This window comes from Nymphalis io, chromosome 18, assembly GCF_905147045.1.
Source record: "Nymphalis io chromosome 18, ilAglIoxx1.1, whole genome shotgun sequence".
Classification (NCBI taxonomy): domain Eukaryota; kingdom Metazoa; phylum Arthropoda; class Insecta; order Lepidoptera; family Nymphalidae; genus Nymphalis; species Nymphalis io.
Window position 1 is genome coordinate 5,324,073 of NC_065905.1, and position 19,250 is coordinate 5,343,322.

Here is a 19,250-nt window from a genome sequence, read left to right on the forward strand (position 1 = left end):
TCATTATTACGACGAATCATCTTATTTCCCAAAGTTGAGGCGCACTAGCGATGTAAGGATTGGTTATTATTACTAACATCGCCAATGTCTATGGTTAATGATGACCACTTACCATCAGGTGACAAATTTGCAAGTCTACCTACCTATTTGAAATAATAAAAATAACAACAAAAGGAACAACTGTTTTAAATATTTTGTTGGTAAAATATTTTCGGAAATATCTTGTATATATATTATTCTTAATTAAATCTATGATGATTAGAGTGACGTAAGCATTGTTACGTATATATTATTACCTTTTTCTTTGCTACATATTATTAACATGAATAATGTATTATTTCTTTACTCATTAGCATTCAAGCATGCGTGAATAATACTTATAATCAATTTGTTTTGTGTTCGTACAAATAAAATGAAATCAACGTATTTTATTTAACAAAAACGCTTGTTCATAATTTAAGCAATATTATATATAATACAATAGATATTACGAATATAAGCAACTTAACTGCCCGTAACTAAATGCTTACTTGATACTCATGGGATATTATGACATGTCTGTGTCGTTTTAATTTTTTTTTATCTTGTAATGGTGAATACAAAATATATTTTTTTACTGCTTTCCACATATCTTATATTACTTGACTGCTTCGTTGGTCTAACTATAGAAGGTAATGAAAAGGACTATAGATTACGAAGCTCAGGGCTTAAATCCTGGGGGAGGCGATAAACAGTGATCGAGTTCATCTGTTTAAACATTCTTAGTAACACTTCAATGTAAAGAAGCTAGCATTGTTGCGAACTTCCTTAAAAAGCGATTAAAGCCGTTAGTTCAGTGCCTTATCTCTCACTTATGGCGGTACCATAAGTGAGAGATAAGGCGCTGAGGATGGCGAGATAGCCCGGTGGTTATCTCGCCATCCTATTATGAAAATGAACAGATAGTGCACTTTTGAAATTATAATATCGCCTGTTCGTTGAAATTTTCCACATAGACCGAATTACGGTAAGGAGAAATTAATATCACTTATACAAAAGCGAATTACGTAAAATTTAAAGTATTAGACGCAGAAATATATTTTTTAATTGTAGCCCTTGCCTATAATAAAAAAAAAATATCATAGCGTCATTTTACATTTATTAAAAGTTGTATATAGTGGTGATGCCATGCAGTGATACTGTTGGCTTATGAATTTATATTAGGTATTATAAAGTTAAATATTAAATTTCGTTAATCAATTTGTATAATAAAATTCCATTGTTTTGCTTATATTAGTATTATTTTGAATATCTGACGACTAGCTCCATGGTTTGGATTGAATGTTAATTGTTAAAGATGAAAGGTTAATTCAAATTTAATAATCAATAATTTAAATGTATGCATCGACAGTTTATATAAAGCATTTTAACATACATAGTTGACCAGTTACACGGAAATTTTTATTTGTACCGCGTGGTACAAATAGAAGTCGTGTTTCCTGTTTATTCTAGCCAATATAAATTAATCAGGTAATAACTTTATACTGCGCAAATCCTTAACATTATTGAATCATAGTTATAGGATAAAATATATAATTATAATAAATTTCTCAATGATTAAGTTGGCATAATAAGCTATATGTTTTATAATGTGTAACGTATATAATACAATATAGTAATAAAAAGGTATTTAAGTTAATAAATGAATGACTAAGCAATCTCTCTTATTTAATCGTATAATACGATTAAATAATAGAGGTTGCTGATATTTCAAAATTATTTGTTTTTTTCTAGCTATGGCTCCGATAACCAGAACCTTTGCGGCTCCCCCAAATTTCGACAAGAATGGGTTGGACGGAGATAGGGTTGTCATATCGGGTATGGCGGGGCTATACCCAGAGTGTCATAATGTTAATGACCTTTCAAAGATCCTTTATAACAAGGTGCGTTTGTTATATACATTAATTGTTGTTTCGCATACCATTCCAAGTTTATTCTAATATTAGATCCGGATACTAATTGTTTAATGTTGAATGTAAATGAACTTGAAATAAATTAAAAGTAAAGTAACAGCCTGTGAATGTTCTACTGCTGGACTTAGTCTCCTGTCTCATTGAGGAGAATGATTTGGAGCTTATTCCAAGACGCTGCTCTGTGATTATTGATAGTAGTTTCTCAGGATATTTTTCTCCAACACCGAGCACAAGATAAATAAATACAAAATAAGCACATAAAAATTCAGTGGCGCTTAACGGGGCTTGAACCCGCTGTTATGGGTTAAGATTCACACGTTCTAACCGCTGTCTCTACAAACACCCAAGAATTAGACGGATAAAATGTTATTTTGTAAAATGTACAACATTATATTTCGATATTAATTTTCAGGAAAATCCCGTAAATGCAGACAATCCTCGCTGGCAATATGATCATCCAGAAGTGGCTCACTTCACGGGTAAAGTGCCAGAACTCACGTTGTTTGATGCCCAATTCTTCAAAGTCCACTATCGTCTAGGTAACAACATGGATCCTATGGGCCGGAAAATTTTGGAACAAGCATATCAAGCTATTTATGACGCAGGTGAGTATTAAAATATAAAAAAAATATCAGTATACAACCGTTGATTATATGGAACTGATTTACTATACTTACTTAGTTGTTTTTTGTTTTATAGAATTGATAGATGGACAGACAATTGGCCCATCTGATGGCATGTGATCACCACCGCCCATAGACATTGGCACTAAGAAATATCAACCATCTCTTACATCGCCAATGCGCCACCAACCTTGACAACTAAGATATTATGTCCCTCTTGCTACAGAGTTACACGGGTAACCTACCCGGAAAACATAAATAATAAGTACTGCTGTTTTGGGGTAGAATATCTAATGAGTAGGTGGTACCCACCCAGACGTGCTTACACAAAGCCATACCCCAAGTGACACAAAAAAATTCAAGAACCTTACAATAGTAACAGAAATCTTTTACTAACCCTGTGGAAATGCGAATAATCCTGATAAGAGTTTCTAAAATATGAAACAAATAAATATATTTGTTATTAAAACTATGAAGTAAGTAGTAGTAGTTTGATAGATTCAACCGATTTTGATAAAGTGACTTTTGACGACAGTTACTTCCAATTGTTATTTTTTCCATTCCCCCGAACAGAAAAATAAGAATAATGGTTGTTTTGGTTTCGGTAACTTAGAAAGAATCGTAGTATTAAGAAAAACAGTTATATTCAGTGCTTTCACTGAAAGACACTTAAAATTAATTTTTAGTATATATAGATAAACTTGGAAACATACAATGAATGGATTTTGAGGCGTCCAATTTTTACGACTCGCAACGTTTTATAATCCCTTTGTTCATAAAATGCAGATCGCACTTAGACCAGATTTTAATCAGTCATGCTTAAAAATTTCAATTTATACTTGAAATGTTCTATAATATTATTTTTATTCACAAGGTATTAGTCCGACCGAACTTAATGGAAAAAAAGTTGGTGTCTATATTGGAAGTTGCTTCTCTGAAACTGAAAAGGCTTGCTTCTATGTCTCAAGTTCGAGAACTGGATTCGGTATTGCAGGGTACGTTTGCACCAAACTAGACAAATAAAATATGTACATCGGACTCGACAATTAAATATTGCTTTTTTAATGATCTTCTAAATTACGCTTCAATTTCAGGTGTAGTAAAACGATGTTTGCAAATCGCATCTCTTATTGGTTGAATGCTAAAGGGCCATCTATGGCTATTGATGAAGCCTGCAGCAGTTCGACCGGAGCCCTTGAATTGGCCTATTTAGCAATTACTCGAGGTGAATGTGAAGCAGCTATAGTAGGAGGTGCTAATTTATGCTTGCATCCTCAATCTTCTGTTCACTATGGAAGGTACTCGACTTGTTTTAATTTGGAATTTTGAAGACATATTTGACGGTACTTTAGAATTAAATAAAATGAATTTAAATAATATTTTTTCAGAATTATGCAAATGTGCATGGATGGTAAAACAAAATCGTTTGACACTAATGCAGGAGGCTGTGCAAAATCTGAAGCTATTAATGTTTTATTCCTGCAAAAGGCTAAAAATGCTTTAAGGTATGTTTAATACAATAATTGTAAACACAAGCGTTTTGTTTTGTTTTATTGTAAGAAATCCCGTTTATTTCTTTGAATTGGTAATGACCTAATATTTTGTAAATGAGAAGCATAATAATTGAACACCGGTGATTACATTACCACGGCAGATTGGAGAATATATCTTATAATTTCATAGTAGATTATATGGTTTACATACGAATTTTTTCCTATTTGTTGAACGAGATAAAATCTTCTAAAATATTACTGTATAGACGATCGTTCCTAATACTATGTTTTATTTTAGAGTGTACGCGGAAGTAGTTCACGTCAAATGTGAATTTACGTCGATACTGAAAAACGAAAGAGGATCGAGGTATGGTTTCTACCGAAATCCATCAGATACAGCCAACTTCATTAAGCGTTTCTATGAGGAAGCTAAGATTTCGCCGGAAGCTGTTGAATATGTCGAAGCTTTCGGTTCAGGTACTAAATATTTCACTTAATAATTGAGTCCTCAATGAATTGGAATCCTTGCCGCAGGAGTTGGCTAATGTATAGTTTATTTAAGATTATGTTAGTTTGAAGTGAAAACTTCTTTAGGCGTGTTGCTCTGATTTATCGTAGGGGATAGACTCGTGGCTTTGCGTCACCGAAATGCTAATGTTAATATAATGAAATCGTTGAAAGTACAAATAATTTAAGTATTTGTAATTAATGTAAATACTAACAGCATATACAAATAATATAAGTGCATTTTAACTACTATTTATTTAAATTAAGCTGTATTAATATTTTGTTTCAAGTTAGTAACATACTGTGTATTTTGATCAATAAAAAGCTATATAATAAAAAGGGATAGAATTATTACTTAGAGTGCCAATAGATGTGGACATTTGACAAATATATTTAACTGTTTCAAGTTTTCACTTCTATCGTTAATCCGTATTTTCTATCTGAACAGCTGTTTCCGAAGCTGATAAATCGGAATTGGAAGCAATTGAAGAAGTTTACTGTCAAAATAGAAGCCAGCCGCTTTTGGTTGGTAGCATTATGTCCAATATTGGATATGGGGAAGCTGCTTCGGGAATATCATCGATTACTAAGGTAATTTATACAATTCTAAGCGAAGATTTTACTCTAAATAGAATTTCAGCTATGAATGTCTATTGAAAATTTCCACCTTTGATATGAATGTTTATTGCGTTTATCATCATTGCGGTATATATATTGTACGTGTATATATTTATCTCTATATGTTTGCTTAATTACAACTACTATTTTTGTTTCGTTTATTCGAGATTTTTAAATAATTTTCCATCACTAGTAAATGCTATTTCTTTTCAATATGGAAAATTCATATTGAGGTCTGAAATAAACATATACAAATCACTATAAATATAAGCTACTGTAGAAATCATGCCCGCGTTTTAGCCAGTAATTGGTATTTTAATTAACTAGCTACTTTTCTGACCTGATATAGGTTTTAATACCACCTAATATTCCCTTTTTAGGTTCTTCTAGGGTACCAAACTGGTAAGCTTGCAGCGAATTTACACTGTGATTCGCCGCGTCAGGATGTAGCAGCTCTGCGTGATGGAAGGATTAAGATAATTACTGATCACCAGAGCTTTGGCCGCCAATACACTGCCGTTAATGGAATGTCAGTCACTGGAGTCAATACACACGTTCTTTTGTATGGCCATTACAAGCCAAAGGTTAAATTCAGTTTACTTTTTTATATAATAAACTTATAAGCATTATATAGTTATAATATAATACATACACAAAATTTTTTTTGGTAAGTTTGAGCGCACTAAAACAGTTTCTTATATTTTTTAATATAATAGGAGAGGAACTATATAAAAAAATAATAAAATATCTAAAAGCGAGCTATCTGCACTCAAGATTTTTTTAAATAGCCATAGTCTAATGGGACGGCAATCTAAAAACAACAACCATAAAACACGCCACGATTGACATAACATGCGAGGACGTTTTTATTTTGTATAGGCACGGGAGTAATTTAGTACTGCTAACTTTCATACTATACTTCACTTATATCAATGCTATACTTTATTCAAATAGGCCCTTGCAAGCTTTGAATCACCAGCAATTGCAGAGTAGAATGTAATAAATACATCGAAAGGTTTTAGCAAATGACTTGGTAATTAATCATATTATATATATACTACCAATCATCCACCTACCACTGAGGCAGTCGAGTATATAATGTTTGTATATATCTTAATGTGTATAAATTCCTACAACAGGATCCAACACGCTACAAATCCAGTATACCACAGCTAGTGACATTATCAGGAAGACAAGAATCGTCTGTAAGGAAAATTATTGATGACTTAAAATCTCGACCCATTGATCCCGAGGAGTTGGCACTGTTTAGAAATATACACAAAACCAGCATTTTTGGTCACTTAGGAAGAGGATATGCGATACTTGGTAAAATATGGCTTAAGTTATTAATTATTATTTGCGTTTTTAAGGCATATTGCAAAATAATATTGAGGTACTTTATATAAAAAATCTAGACGACGTTGACCAAATAGTGCAATACAAATTTGGTTTCAGACACAAACGAAAATAATGAAACCGTTAGCCTTGCTGAGAAAACTGATTACTTTGATGACGTTAAGCGGCCACTTTGGTTCGTATACAGCGGTATGGGATCCCAGTGGGCGGGTATGGGTGCACAACTCATGCGGATACCGGTTTTCGCTGCGTCTATTGAACGGTATGTTCCCTATTATCTCTTACACTTCCTTAGATTAAGTCCAACTTTTCATATTTATTTATATTGGCATCTACGTCTTTCTTATTTTTTTAACATAACCTATGTTAGATTACTATATGTACTATAAACGGATTTTCAACCTGTGTATTCTATTATTACAGTTGTCGCCGAGCCTTGGAACCGAAAGGAATCGATATAGTTCATATTATAACGTCACCTGATAAAAAAATATTTGACAACATTTTGCATTCGTTTGTCGGTATCGCGGCCGTTCAAATTGGTCTCACTGATGTCCTTACTGAGCTGGGAATAATTCCTGATAAGATCATTGGTAATCAAGCTTTTTACGTATTTAACTTAATAGATATTAAGTAGATATTAAACGAAGATCGAGGGTTCAAGCCCGTTAAATCATCACCAAATGTTCACGTTAAGCACAAGAAAATTTGAGTTTCTATTTCATCTCGTACTTTGTGGTGAAGCAAAATATTTTGAGTAAACCTGCATTTATCTGCCTATTATTACTACACTATATGTATTATTGGTACAAAAATAATAAAATAAAATAAAATCATATAATAGATTAAAGTTTGCACCAACACCTGCATCTGTGTTGGTGCATATAATTGTTTACTACTAAATCTTCTGGACTAAGAGTAAAAAAACGTGTTTATTCATTAATTATATTATCATTTACATTAAAGGACACAGTGTTGGCGAACTAGGATGCGCATATGCAGATGGTTGTTTTACAGCCGAAGAGATGATTCTATCTGCTTACAGTCGAGGGTTAGTGTCCTTACAGACTCCTTTCATAAAAGGATCAATGGCCGCTGTCGGCATTGGATACCAACAGGTAATCTTTCGAACATAATTATGTGAAAGAATTGATTTTAGCGAACTTTTAACGACCAGCTACTAGCATAATAACAACCCTTCTTAGGAGTGCTTTTGTATGGCATGGTAGGGGAAAGTAAGCCGGTTGGTAAGTACTCACAGGATTAATAGATAAGATTGGCACCAAACTTACCTTAATCGGCGTTGAGATCGAGTGTCTCAATTCTACTCTGCCAGAAACCACGTCATATACTAGATTACAGTTAGATTTTGATGACACAATTTAATTTGAGAAATTTAATTTGTTACAGATATCTAAAATGTGCCCACCAGAGATTGAAGTTGCATGTCATAATGGTCCCGACTCTAGTACGATTTCAGGACCTGCGAATGTTATGAGAGAATTTGTTGCCTATTTGACTTCGAAAGATATTTTCGCCAAGGAAGTGCCATGTTCAAACATTGCATACCACTCTCGTTACATTGCTGAAGCAGGTACTCATTTTAAGGTTTAAACTTCTATTATTTGATGAGGATGTCAAATTACAAAATAATTGGAATTGATCATAATCAATATTATAATAAAACCGGTATTGTTTATATTGTATTTAATTATCATATCTTAAATATTTTTAAAGGTCCTGGTCTGCTTAAATATTTAACCGAAGTAATCAAAACGCCTAAGCCCCGAAGTGAGCGTTGGGTATCAACATCAGTTCCACAAGACCGCTGGGATGAACCACTTGCTAAGTACTCCTCGGCTGAATACCACACCAATAATTTACTGGTAAATAGTCTTGCAATACCTGGTTTATCAATGATTAGTAAATTCTTGTTCATCAATAAAGCTTTTTTCTAGAATTCGGTACTTTTTGAAGAAACGGCGGTATTGATTCCACCTAATGCAGTACTAGTGGAAGTCGCGCCACATGGTCTTCTTCAGGCTATTCTCAAAAGATCGCTACCTGACTCTTGCAGACATATACCGCTTACAAGACGTGGACATCCAGACAATGCACAATTCTTGCTTGAAGGTGTCGGAAAGTAAGTATTTTAAAAATAAAATTTAAAAATTGGTATTTTTTATAAAAAAAAATTATTTACAACAGTTAACATTCACAGGCTTTATATGGAAGGATATAATCCAAAAATAGAAACCCTCTATCCCAAAGTTGAGTATCCTGTTTCTACTGGAACGCCAATGCTTTCACATTTAGTAGAGTGGGCCCACACTGAACGATGGTAAATATTTTGTATTTTTTTTATTTTAGTAAAAAGAAAAATAAATAAAAATATATTAATTTGTGTTTAGGAATTTAGCTCTCTATATGGCAGCACATAGAAAAACGGCAGCCGCTTCCAAAAATATAATATCAACTCACGATGATAATAATAAATATTTGAAAGGTCATGTGATCCAAGGTAAAGTTTTTTTTTTGTTAATTTTATATTTTCATGTATGATTGTGATGAGCAAATACTACATATAAAATTACTTCCTACTTAGATAAGAATATGTACCCATTTGCGGCGGTACTCGTAGCAGTTTGGGATACTTTAGCAATGGTGTCAGGAGTAGAGCGAAAACAGTTGTCGGTGGAGTTCCGAGAAGTGCAACAACATTCGCAGCTGCCACTCCACAATCAACGACAACTTAGAATCAACATAGCTCTGCATAGAGGCACAGGAAGATTTGAAGTAATTTTTTAAATCATAATTTTGGTTCAGCAATTATATTAATGATAGAATTTGAAATTTTAAGTGACTCTTCAACTATTTACCGTATTTAAATTAAAACAAAAAATAAACACAATATTTTATACGACATTCAAAATTTTAAAGTTACTTATATTAGTGTAACAAATATGGCCGCCGGCGCAGTCCCGTCTGATTAGGCACTTCATTAATTTTTCAGTCATTTTATTCAGCGACTTAAATATATTCGATTTAATAAAACCTAGAAACAGCAGCTAATGGGATATCCGATTGTCTTGTTAATTCTTATTAAATATTTCAGGTTTTGAGCAAGAAAATAAAAGTTGCAACAGGTTTTATAATTGGAGAAATAAAAGACGAAAAACCTAAAGACAACCTCACATCTAATGAACCCATGATTTTAAAATCAGACGATATTTATCAATTACTGCATTCAAAGGGCTATAATTATTCGTGAGTATTCACTACGGATTAAAGTTGAAACTATTTGACAAATAATAAACATTGCGGCTAATATAACTTTTATTTTGCTTACAGTGATGACTTTAGAAGTATCTATAACGCAAATATGTCTTTAAATGAAGCGAATATAATATGGCGTGATAATTGGGTAACATTCATAGATGGCATAATTCAATTAAATACACTTAGGCGAACATATGATAAAGTTTCTCAACTTTATTCTATAAGCAAAATCGTAATCAATGTGGAAGATCATTTGAAGAACGCAATATCAATAAATGACGATACAGTGGTTATGCCTGCTAAAGTAAATGACTTACACAATTACACGAGGTATGTTATTTTTAAATAAATTTTATGTTTTTTATATTATATTCACATAAATAATTGTATATAAATATATTTTATAACTTGTACGATGATATATGTCCATTTCTTATAGGTGTGGAGGAGTTGTTATAGAAAATATAAGATTTCATGACTTACCACCGATACTAAACAAGAATGTGACACTTAAAACTGTGCATAAAAATAAACTTGATGTAAGTGTTTACAATTATACTATAAACCCCTATTTCTAAAAACCCCTAAATTTAATAACTTAAACATAAAAGCTAGTTTAATCTTAAAAAGATTAACTAAGCAATAGCTAAACGAGGATTCGCAAAATAAGTCTTTATAGTTCTCTAGCTGTCAGGAACAAACCTGTATTAAAAAAATACACTAAAAATTGCTGCATATGTACTTTCGTAGCGAGCACCAATATCTTATTGCAGGACAGGTAGTATAATTCTGAGAACAGCTCATCTTATGTAATTCTTCGTCGCATTTCCATATAAAAAGTACTTTTGTATTTTATTATCTTATTGAGAATTCCTAAAGATTATAATATGTGATATACATTTAAGGCTATTGATGACGGAAAATATTACGTGCCCTTACGCGGAAATCGTGAAATGACACTAGAAATTAAGCGATATGGTGATCTGGACTCTTTGCACTGGGTGGATGGATCAGAATCACATGATGATAATGGTGTAAAAGTGACGGTATGTTCAACGAAAAGATGCGTATGTTTCTTTATTTAAAAAAACAGGGTGCGTGTATTCCCAATTCATCTCCCACTAACGGTTTGACTGATTTTTGAATTTATTGATTCACATAGTTTTTAACTATAATTGACATCCAGTTGGGGCTGTTGATATCCAGATTTATTTATATTTATTTTTCGACTATTTTTTTATTTCTTACATAAGTAATGTAACTTGCTTACTTTATTTCTTTTTTACAAAAATCAAATAATACTTCTTTTCAGCGACATTTCTGTCTTCTTTTATTCATGACTTCGTAATGTCTTTTTGGTTCGGGATAAAATCATAATTTTGCCTGTACCAAGTAGGGACTAATTGTTTCATGCTTTATTATGTATGTATTAGCGTTAATTTTATACCGCTATTTTTTAGGTTCGCTATGCAGGTATAAATGATGTGGATATGAAGAAGAAAATGGGACTAATTGCTTTAGATAAAGACCAAACACAGGCCATGCTCGATTTCAGTGGAGTTACCGAAAGGTAAAGCTAATTAAAAAAATATTTATAAAAGTAATTTGTAACTATTTTCAATAAATTACTGTTTTCAGCATACATATACATAAGTAAGATGTGTATACGTTAATAATATTTACTTATGTCTCGACAGCGGAGCACGTGTTATGGGAATCGTTTATGACAAATCAATTAAAACATCCGTGAGAGCGAAACCGGAACTATTGTGGCCAGTACCAGATCATTGGAGCCTTGAAGATGCTGCAACTGTTCCTTTGGCATACAGTGTGGCGTTCTACTGTCTTGTAAATATATTATAGTACTTTTTTTTAATTATTAATAATTGCTGAATGTAAATAATCATTCTTTAGCTTTATTCCAGAAAATATTATTAGTATTGTTTTTTCTATAAATTTGTTATGCGTGTTTTGTATTTTATTTTAATTTCATTATATTTGTTTATAATTTGATGTAGATATGAAATTGTTAATTCTATAATAATTTATTTCATTAATAACAAAATACTATATTTTATATATTACTATAATACATCTAAATCTTTTATTCGATTAAAGGTAATGAAGAGCAAATTTAAAAGTGGCATTAATTTGTTCGTCCACGGCGGTGCTGGTGCTCTTGGTCAAGCTGTTATATCGATTGCCTTAGCTCATGGTTGTCAAGTTTTCACAACTGTAAGTGATACCAAGAAGAAGCGATTCTTGCAAAGGTTATTCCCGGAACTGAAAGGTTAATAGAATATGCAATATTAATATAGTTATAGAATATAATGACGGAATATATACAATACACTATTAAATTTACGCAACTAACCTTCAGTCAGCATTTAAGAAATAAATATAAAATTTATGTTCATTGTCCCCGTTTAAAACCATTGGATAAGAATAATATACTTTTTGAAGTCAACTATTCAATAATTACGAAAGTTGAAAACATGAATGTATTTAAGATTAATCTAAAACTAAACGGTAAAGGAAATTTGTACCTATGATTGTATTGATTCTTGTATGGTGTATTAACTTGCATATTTAAGTAATATTGTAAACAATTTTTTGTTATATTTTTTTCTTTTTAAAGATTTGTAATATTATTAAAACTATCTTTTTTGTAACTAGAGATGCATACTTCCGATATACGAGAATACTTAATATTATTTAATTTTTTTTTTTGTATTTTTTATCACATTTTAAGTGTTCTTATAAGAAATAAATATCTTTAACCCTATATTTTATACAAGTTGTGCAATATGCGTTAAATTTTTTGTTTTATTGCAGGTGAAAACATTGGAAACTCGCGTGATACAAGTTTCTCGGATATGGTCATGACTGCTACGAAAGGCAAAGGTTGCAATGTTGTAATTAGTTGTGTTCGTGGAGAAATCAAAAACGTAAGTTAAAATTTTGGAGCAAATACTAAAAAAAACGGTTAATCCAAGTTAATCAAGGTTATCCAAGAAAATATATAAGCAAAAGGTCATGGCGATTAATCCAACAAATGCCAACATCCCCTATATATAAAATTACCTGAAATATATGCCTATTAAAATGATTTTTTATTAAATCATCCCCTCTTGGTTGATTAGTTTAATAAACTTGTTCATATTAAATTAGGTAATTATATAAATACAGTTGAAAAATAAAACAAAAAATACACAGCATTATATCTCCATGGTCCCACAATTTTTTAGAATAATTATAGTAGTATTTAATTGCAAATCATCCTCTTAATTTCTATTCTATTCTATTCTATTCTTCGTATGTGTTTATGTCAAAGAACTCCCAAACGGTTTTACTTTCGAGTGTGTTTGAGTGAGCATCCCTGGATGGCTTGGAATAAACATAAGTGGAGCTGTGATCGGGTTCCAGGATAAAATTAATAAAATTCTTATTTCACTCGTACGAGGTCGGGACGGGCAACTAGTATACTTATAAAGTCGTTTGTCCTGACTTACTATCAACGCACAACCAAAACAAACAAAGTCTAAAAAACTGTAAATCGTAATCATCCCATCTAGGACTGGATTTTTGGAAATTTCAACCGTAAGGGGAAAAATGGGAGGGATAACATTGTTGAATTTTACTCGCAAGAAGTCGGGGCGCGCAGCTAGTAATTAATATATTTTGGACGGTATGTTTGATGTTATAATAATTCTGAATATATTTTTAGGCTACGATGAGATGTTGTCACGTATCATCAACTTTCATCGATGCAGCAGTTTTACTGAATCGCGAAGAATTTTTCTTTGGAATGAAGTATCTGACAAAATCAGTATCGTACTGCACCCTTGATTTGAACTCAATTGTAGAACTTAATAAACTAGATGAGTTAAAGGTAAGATTATACTTGGAACATATTTTGAAAATCATTTTATAAAAATATTAAAGTACTATTAAATATTACCATAAATATTACCAAAATATATACCAGTAAGTATATATTTTGGTAAACGTGAATCACTTATAGTACAACTTGTACTTTAAAAACTACAACAATACCAAAATTGTTACAAGGTTTGTCGATATATATTTTAGACTTTTTACCTTTATATATGTGTATCTTAGTAGACTATACTTTTTTATATAAAAAAGAAAGGTCGATAGTGCCAAGATAGGCCAGTGAATAGAAAACGTAATTCTTAACCAAAGAACGCGTGTTCAAATCCGTTCAAGCATCATTGTGTTTTCATGTGTTTAATATTTACTCATAATTTATCTCGTGCTCAGCGATGAAGGAACATATCGTGGGGTACCTTCATATGTTGAAGAAAATTCTGACTCTAATTCCACTAAGAGCAAAAAACTTGGTCAAAAATATCCAACGGGCTGTATTAAAAGTATATTAAAAGACGTGTAATGTTTTTTAGCAATTGCAACAAATGTTAAGCGAAGGGATCGCCCGCGGATACGTAAGGCCTCTGTCACGTGTGACTTACACGCCCCAAGACGTGGCGAGGGCTTACCGCTTGCAAGCCGGCAGTCGCCACCGAGGCCGCGTACTCATCAACTTACAAGAGGACCCGTCTTACGTGCAGACTAAGTATGTAATAGTATGACAAGTTGTATTTAAAATAAAATTATATGTACAGACAACAAAATAATAGCTATATTACGTAATTCTTTTCAAGGTCGTTCTTTAAACTTACAATGTCAATATATATTTTTTTTCAGAATAAGCTGCTCACCTAATCTTTACCAAATTATATTGTTGGAAAATGAAATATTAGGATCGCATTTAGTTGAAAGATTGATAAACCGAGGCGCCAAAGAGTTCATTTTAATTTCTTCAAATCAATCGAACTATCTTTCTTACAAATTAAGGTATATTTTACTGTTTTTTAAGATTTATTATAGGATCATATAAATATTATTAATATAATATAATAATATTTATATGGAGTCTTCTTAGATATTTTAAATTAAAAATTAAAATTACTGCTATATGTGTTTATGCCATTAACACTTTTTGAATATCGTATTTTGATTTGATATTTTGTTTAAATTTATTTAATAACTGAATTTTTTTTACAGAACATGGGAAGCACAAGGGGTTCATGTTCAAGTACTGCTTAAAAATGTATTGAATACAACACATCAAAATGTATTTGAAAACATTAAATCAATTGGAATCGAAGGTATATATTACGTTGCTAAACCAGATGTTCAAAGAGATAGCGCCAGAACTACCTTGGAACAGTTAATGCTACTTGCACAGCGATCCTATTCGACGTTGAAGTAAGTAATAGAATAACTTGTTGTTTTTTTTAAATTACTTTTAAGTTCTAGTAGTAGTAGTAGCAGAGTTTTACAAAGTCATTATTTTTTTAAATTAATGATATGAATTAATTTAATTTTCATTAATCTTAAAACTACAATAATATTAGCAAATGTGCATTGGTTTGATTTGATATTGACATTAATTTAGTTGTTTTTAATTGTATCAAAAAATTATATAATTAAAAAAATCGTGTAAAGTTTTCATAATATAATTTAATTTTAAGATTCTTCGCTGTCATAAGTAATGACAATGACGATTGGATGAAAATCACAATGGATAAACATCCCGAGAACTTGACTCTGATTAAGTTACCGACTTTGAAACAGGTACAATGTATATCTAATATTGATTTAAGAAATTTTTCCTTTTTTTTCGACATAACTTTTGAAATTTCATGAAATTCTCTTTCACAATTTTTTATATACATATGCATACAAAGAACATAAAGAGGGCAGTACCGTAATATTGAGAAAAAGGAAGATGGTAGAAAAAAAATTTAAACCCTATAATAACCATAACACCCTAAAGTAGCAGTAGCAGCCAGATTGCAACACTGCACGACCAAGTCATTTCAAAGATATTTGCTTGCTCTTTTTCTTCGTTTGTCTGTGTTCCTAAGTGCGATAACAGCCGACCAGTTTGCTTTTTTCCAACTATCTTTGGAAATTCTTTTTCTAGTAGGTTGGCTTACTTTGTATGGATTGTTTAGACCCAGGTTAGGTATTGATATAGGAGCTTTAAACCAAAAAAATTCCTTAGTCCACTCTTAAGAAGGGTTCAGTGGGAAGCTAACATCATTCCCAAAAGTCACATCAAAATATGTTTAAATGTAATTTTCGTGTTTGTAGGAGACAAATATTGGAACCAAAGGAACTTTTTCAGTATATGACGCTATTGATGCCGTGGAAAAAGCGCTGTGCTCAAAACAACACGTTATAGTTGTACAATCTGTTGAAGAGTCTCCCAAGTCTCTATTACAACAACTAAGTGCATTAGTCGGTAATTATATTTCTAATATTTAATACTTTTGTTATTTTCTACCAACCTGCATAGGGGCGACGTGGTGGAATAAGCTCTAAACTTTTTCCTCAAAGGGTGAGGAAGCTTCAGCCCAGCAGTGGGACATTCATAAGCAATTTCTTATTCACACCCACTTATAGCTTTGCTACTTATATAAGTATATTCATCCTGAACTCGTTGGTGATAAAAAACACTGTGACAAAATCTGAATGTTTTGAGAAAAACAAATAAATACAAGTATATTAAAAACAAATAGAAGCGGAATAAAAATATCATAAAGGCTTCCTAGGCTTGAACTGTCTACAAGAATTTAAGTGCTATTTTGTTTTTCAGTAAAATTAAAAAAATATGAAATTTAAATTCACGGGGATTATATAATTCTAATTGCAGGTATACAAGTACCAGACGATGCACCAAATGAAGCGACTTTACAAGACTTTGGCATAGATCCCGCCAATTTTGGAGTCATACAAGTTTATATGCGTGATATCTGTCATATATTATTAGACGAGCGTGACGTCCAATTGTTAACTATTGAAAAGTAAGTAATGTGTATTACGTTTTTGTATTAATGATAAGTTTCTTAGTTTTTATTTTATCTATTTTTTTATATTCTTCACAGTATTCGTGACATAGAGACCGGTTTATCAGATACTATTTTTGAAGAAACCAAAGGCTTAGAAACATTCATTTCCTACGTCGATCAAGATGAGCTTCTAGCAACTACTGAGATGGTGTTTTTACCGACGCTTACAAACATTTCAGCACAGGTATTTGCAAATACAAATATATATATTTTATACTTAAAATTTTTATATAAAAATTTACCGTATATTAATTGAAAATATCTAACAAATATCCAAGTAGCTGTTATTTGGATATAGTAATAATATAATAATAATAATGATATAATAAGAATAATTATAATAAGTGCTTAATAAGATTAAAAGGTCATTTAAGATATTACTTAACAATTATACAATGGATACGCATTGTGTGTATAAGTATTTATGCACTCTTTTCTGTGTAGAACAATAAAATTTTACTATTTATTTAAACAGCGTGACGATGAATTTGACGTAAGCCAAACATATCTGAGTGTGGTACCGGGAGTGGAGGGTCACCATGCTCGGTTCCAAATGCTGTGTGAAAGACTCAAGCTACCCGCAATTGTGCTACAGCCTGGATTGGACTCACCACACCAGACGATACAAGAAATGGCAGATAGATTCGCAAAAGTATTTCAATATTTATTTTTCACGACATTATTATTGATTCACGTGAAAGTCATAATGTCATTTATTTAAATAGGCTCTCACGAATAAATGTTTTTTTAATAAATCAAAACTTTGTAAAAATAACAGACTAATATTTTTAACATAACTCTATATATTAACAAGTTTACATTTTCTATATATACATTTTTTGTCCTATATAAATCATCAATGTGATAAAAATTAAACCTAAATACAATAAATATACCGCTTAATTATTTTTACGTTTATTACAGGTTCTTCTCAAAAAGAAATTGTCGGATGGATTTTACTTATTAGGATATGAAAGTGGTGTACTAACAGCGCTAGAAATGGCGGCGATTTTCGAAGAACAAGGTAAACAATGTTACTAGAAACTTACATGACCATTATTGCAAGACACTATATATTTTTGTACGTTATATTTAACTATTTCAATATATTCGTAGGTTTAACTGGCACTGTTTTCTGCATCGGCGGCGCACCTAATGATATACAAGAACACTTTGAAGATAAACTTAAGAATTTCAATACCGAAGAAGAATTGCAAGATGCTGTAGTGCAGCATATGTACAAATTAATGACTAATGATGAAAATACAAAGCGTTTAGACAGCGTATTAGAAAACAGCATGACTTGGAATGAAAAGGTATCCGCGTGCGTTAAAATTCTCTCGGGTCACGTGGTACATTCAAACCAATACACTGAAGAGAATATTAAAGCAGCATACGCCAGAATAATTCAAGTTCGCAAGTGTAAAATTCAACCGCGTCGACTTCGTTCGAAGATTATATCTATGCGACCTAAATCTACCAAAGTTCGTCAAACATCTTCGCTACAAGATTATTCAATGCAACCTATTGTGGAGTACGAACTGGAAGCTCCATTAGCTTTTGCTGCACAAGATCTACGTGGCAGTGCCATTATAAACCGCCACCTAGATCCTACTATCCTGGAATCATTTGAAAAGAGAAACCTGTGTGAGACGTACATCTTGAATTCTGACACATTCATGTCGAGCCACGATGATGTGTAATATATTTTAATTTATTTTCTTTTATTATTCAAATAAATATATTCCAAGCATATGTTTCCCATAGTTATTTACTTGCTAATATTCTAAAGAAGAAAGTTGCATTCCTTTGTTTTTCAATGAAAAAAACTGCTACTATATACATGATAATAAAACTACAATAGATTTATTTGTGCCCATAAATATTACTGTAAAAGCTAAATGTTGTATTTTTTAAACGTATTGTCATATAAAACTACAAATATAAATATGAATGGAAATTTTAGGACATTTTAAAAAATTATTTGGTATAGCATTTTAGCTTTTATGGACGAACTGTAGCACCCACAGATTTCTTGTCTGAATAATTATAATATTATATATACCTTCTATTTTCATTTGTTTGTTTTGAGTTATTAATTCAGTTCGATACAAAGGAAAACGTCGAGCGGAAACCTGCATGTGTCTAAAGTATTTCTAAAACATTTGAATCCACATGCTTCAGAGTAGAGTGGTTCAATAAACAATAACTTAAGAGATGAAGATTTATTTACCCAGTAGTCTTTGTGTATCAGAGACATTAACAGGCTGTTTACTTTTGTTTTTACTAATACTACTTATTTATTTAACTTTGTATAAAACTATCATAAGTCCTATTCATAAGTTGAAAAAACATGACATCAATTAAAACGATTTAACATTTTTATTATTATTATTTAATAAAATTTGAATTTGTCAAATAACAAGATACGTAGCATAAAATTATTGATAAGAAAATATTTTAAATATGAAACATAAATAA

General features: G+C 31.5%; 1 protein-coding gene across 1 annotated transcript; it reads left to right on the plus strand.

Moving 5' to 3' along the window:
• Positions 1-1,433: 1,433 nt before the first annotated feature.
• LOC126775626 (fatty acid synthase-like) lies at positions 1,434-18,524 on the plus strand. Its single transcript, XM_050497680.1, has 38 exons — positions 1,434-1,509; positions 1,774-1,922; positions 2,365-2,557; positions 3,450-3,570; positions 3,670-3,873; positions 3,964-4,080; positions 4,367-4,545; positions 5,024-5,166; positions 5,574-5,777; positions 6,333-6,519; positions 6,649-6,811; positions 6,973-7,142; positions 7,516-7,667; positions 7,960-8,143; positions 8,287-8,435; positions 8,508-8,692; positions 8,771-8,890; positions 8,961-9,070; positions 9,155-9,345; positions 9,665-9,816; positions 9,901-10,158; positions 10,268-10,367; positions 10,734-10,874; positions 11,289-11,398; positions 11,526-11,676; positions 11,947-12,118; positions 12,664-12,776; positions 13,556-13,720; positions 14,253-14,425; positions 14,557-14,706; positions 14,917-15,120; positions 15,387-15,489; positions 16,012-16,162; positions 16,574-16,724; positions 16,806-16,953; positions 17,245-17,421; positions 17,694-17,793; positions 17,886-18,524. Exons 2-38 carry the CDS (start codon positions 1,776-1,778, stop codon positions 18,470-18,472), a joined length of 6,225 nt encoding a protein of 2,074 aa, XP_050353637.1. The 5' UTR covers positions 1,434-1,509; positions 1,774-1,775; the 3' UTR covers positions 18,473-18,524.
• The last annotated feature ends 726 nt before the right edge of the window (positions 18,525-19,250 follow it).

What these genes read in the sequence shown, in the direction of transcription:
- LOC126775626 (XM_050497680.1), top strand. Translation starts at nt 1,776, where the DNA reads ATGGCTCCGATAACCAGAACCTTTGCGGCTCCCCCAAATTTCGACAAG. An exon ending in TCTTCTGTTCACTATGGAAG is followed by an intron (nt 3,874 to 3,963) that starts GTACTCGACTTG and finishes ATATTTTTTCAG; the next exon opens with AATTATGCAAATGTGCATGG. An exon ending in TCAAAGGGCTATAATTATTC is followed by an intron (nt 9,817 to 9,900) that starts GTGAGTATTCAC and finishes TTTTGCTTACAG; the next exon opens with TGATGACTTTAGAAGTATCT.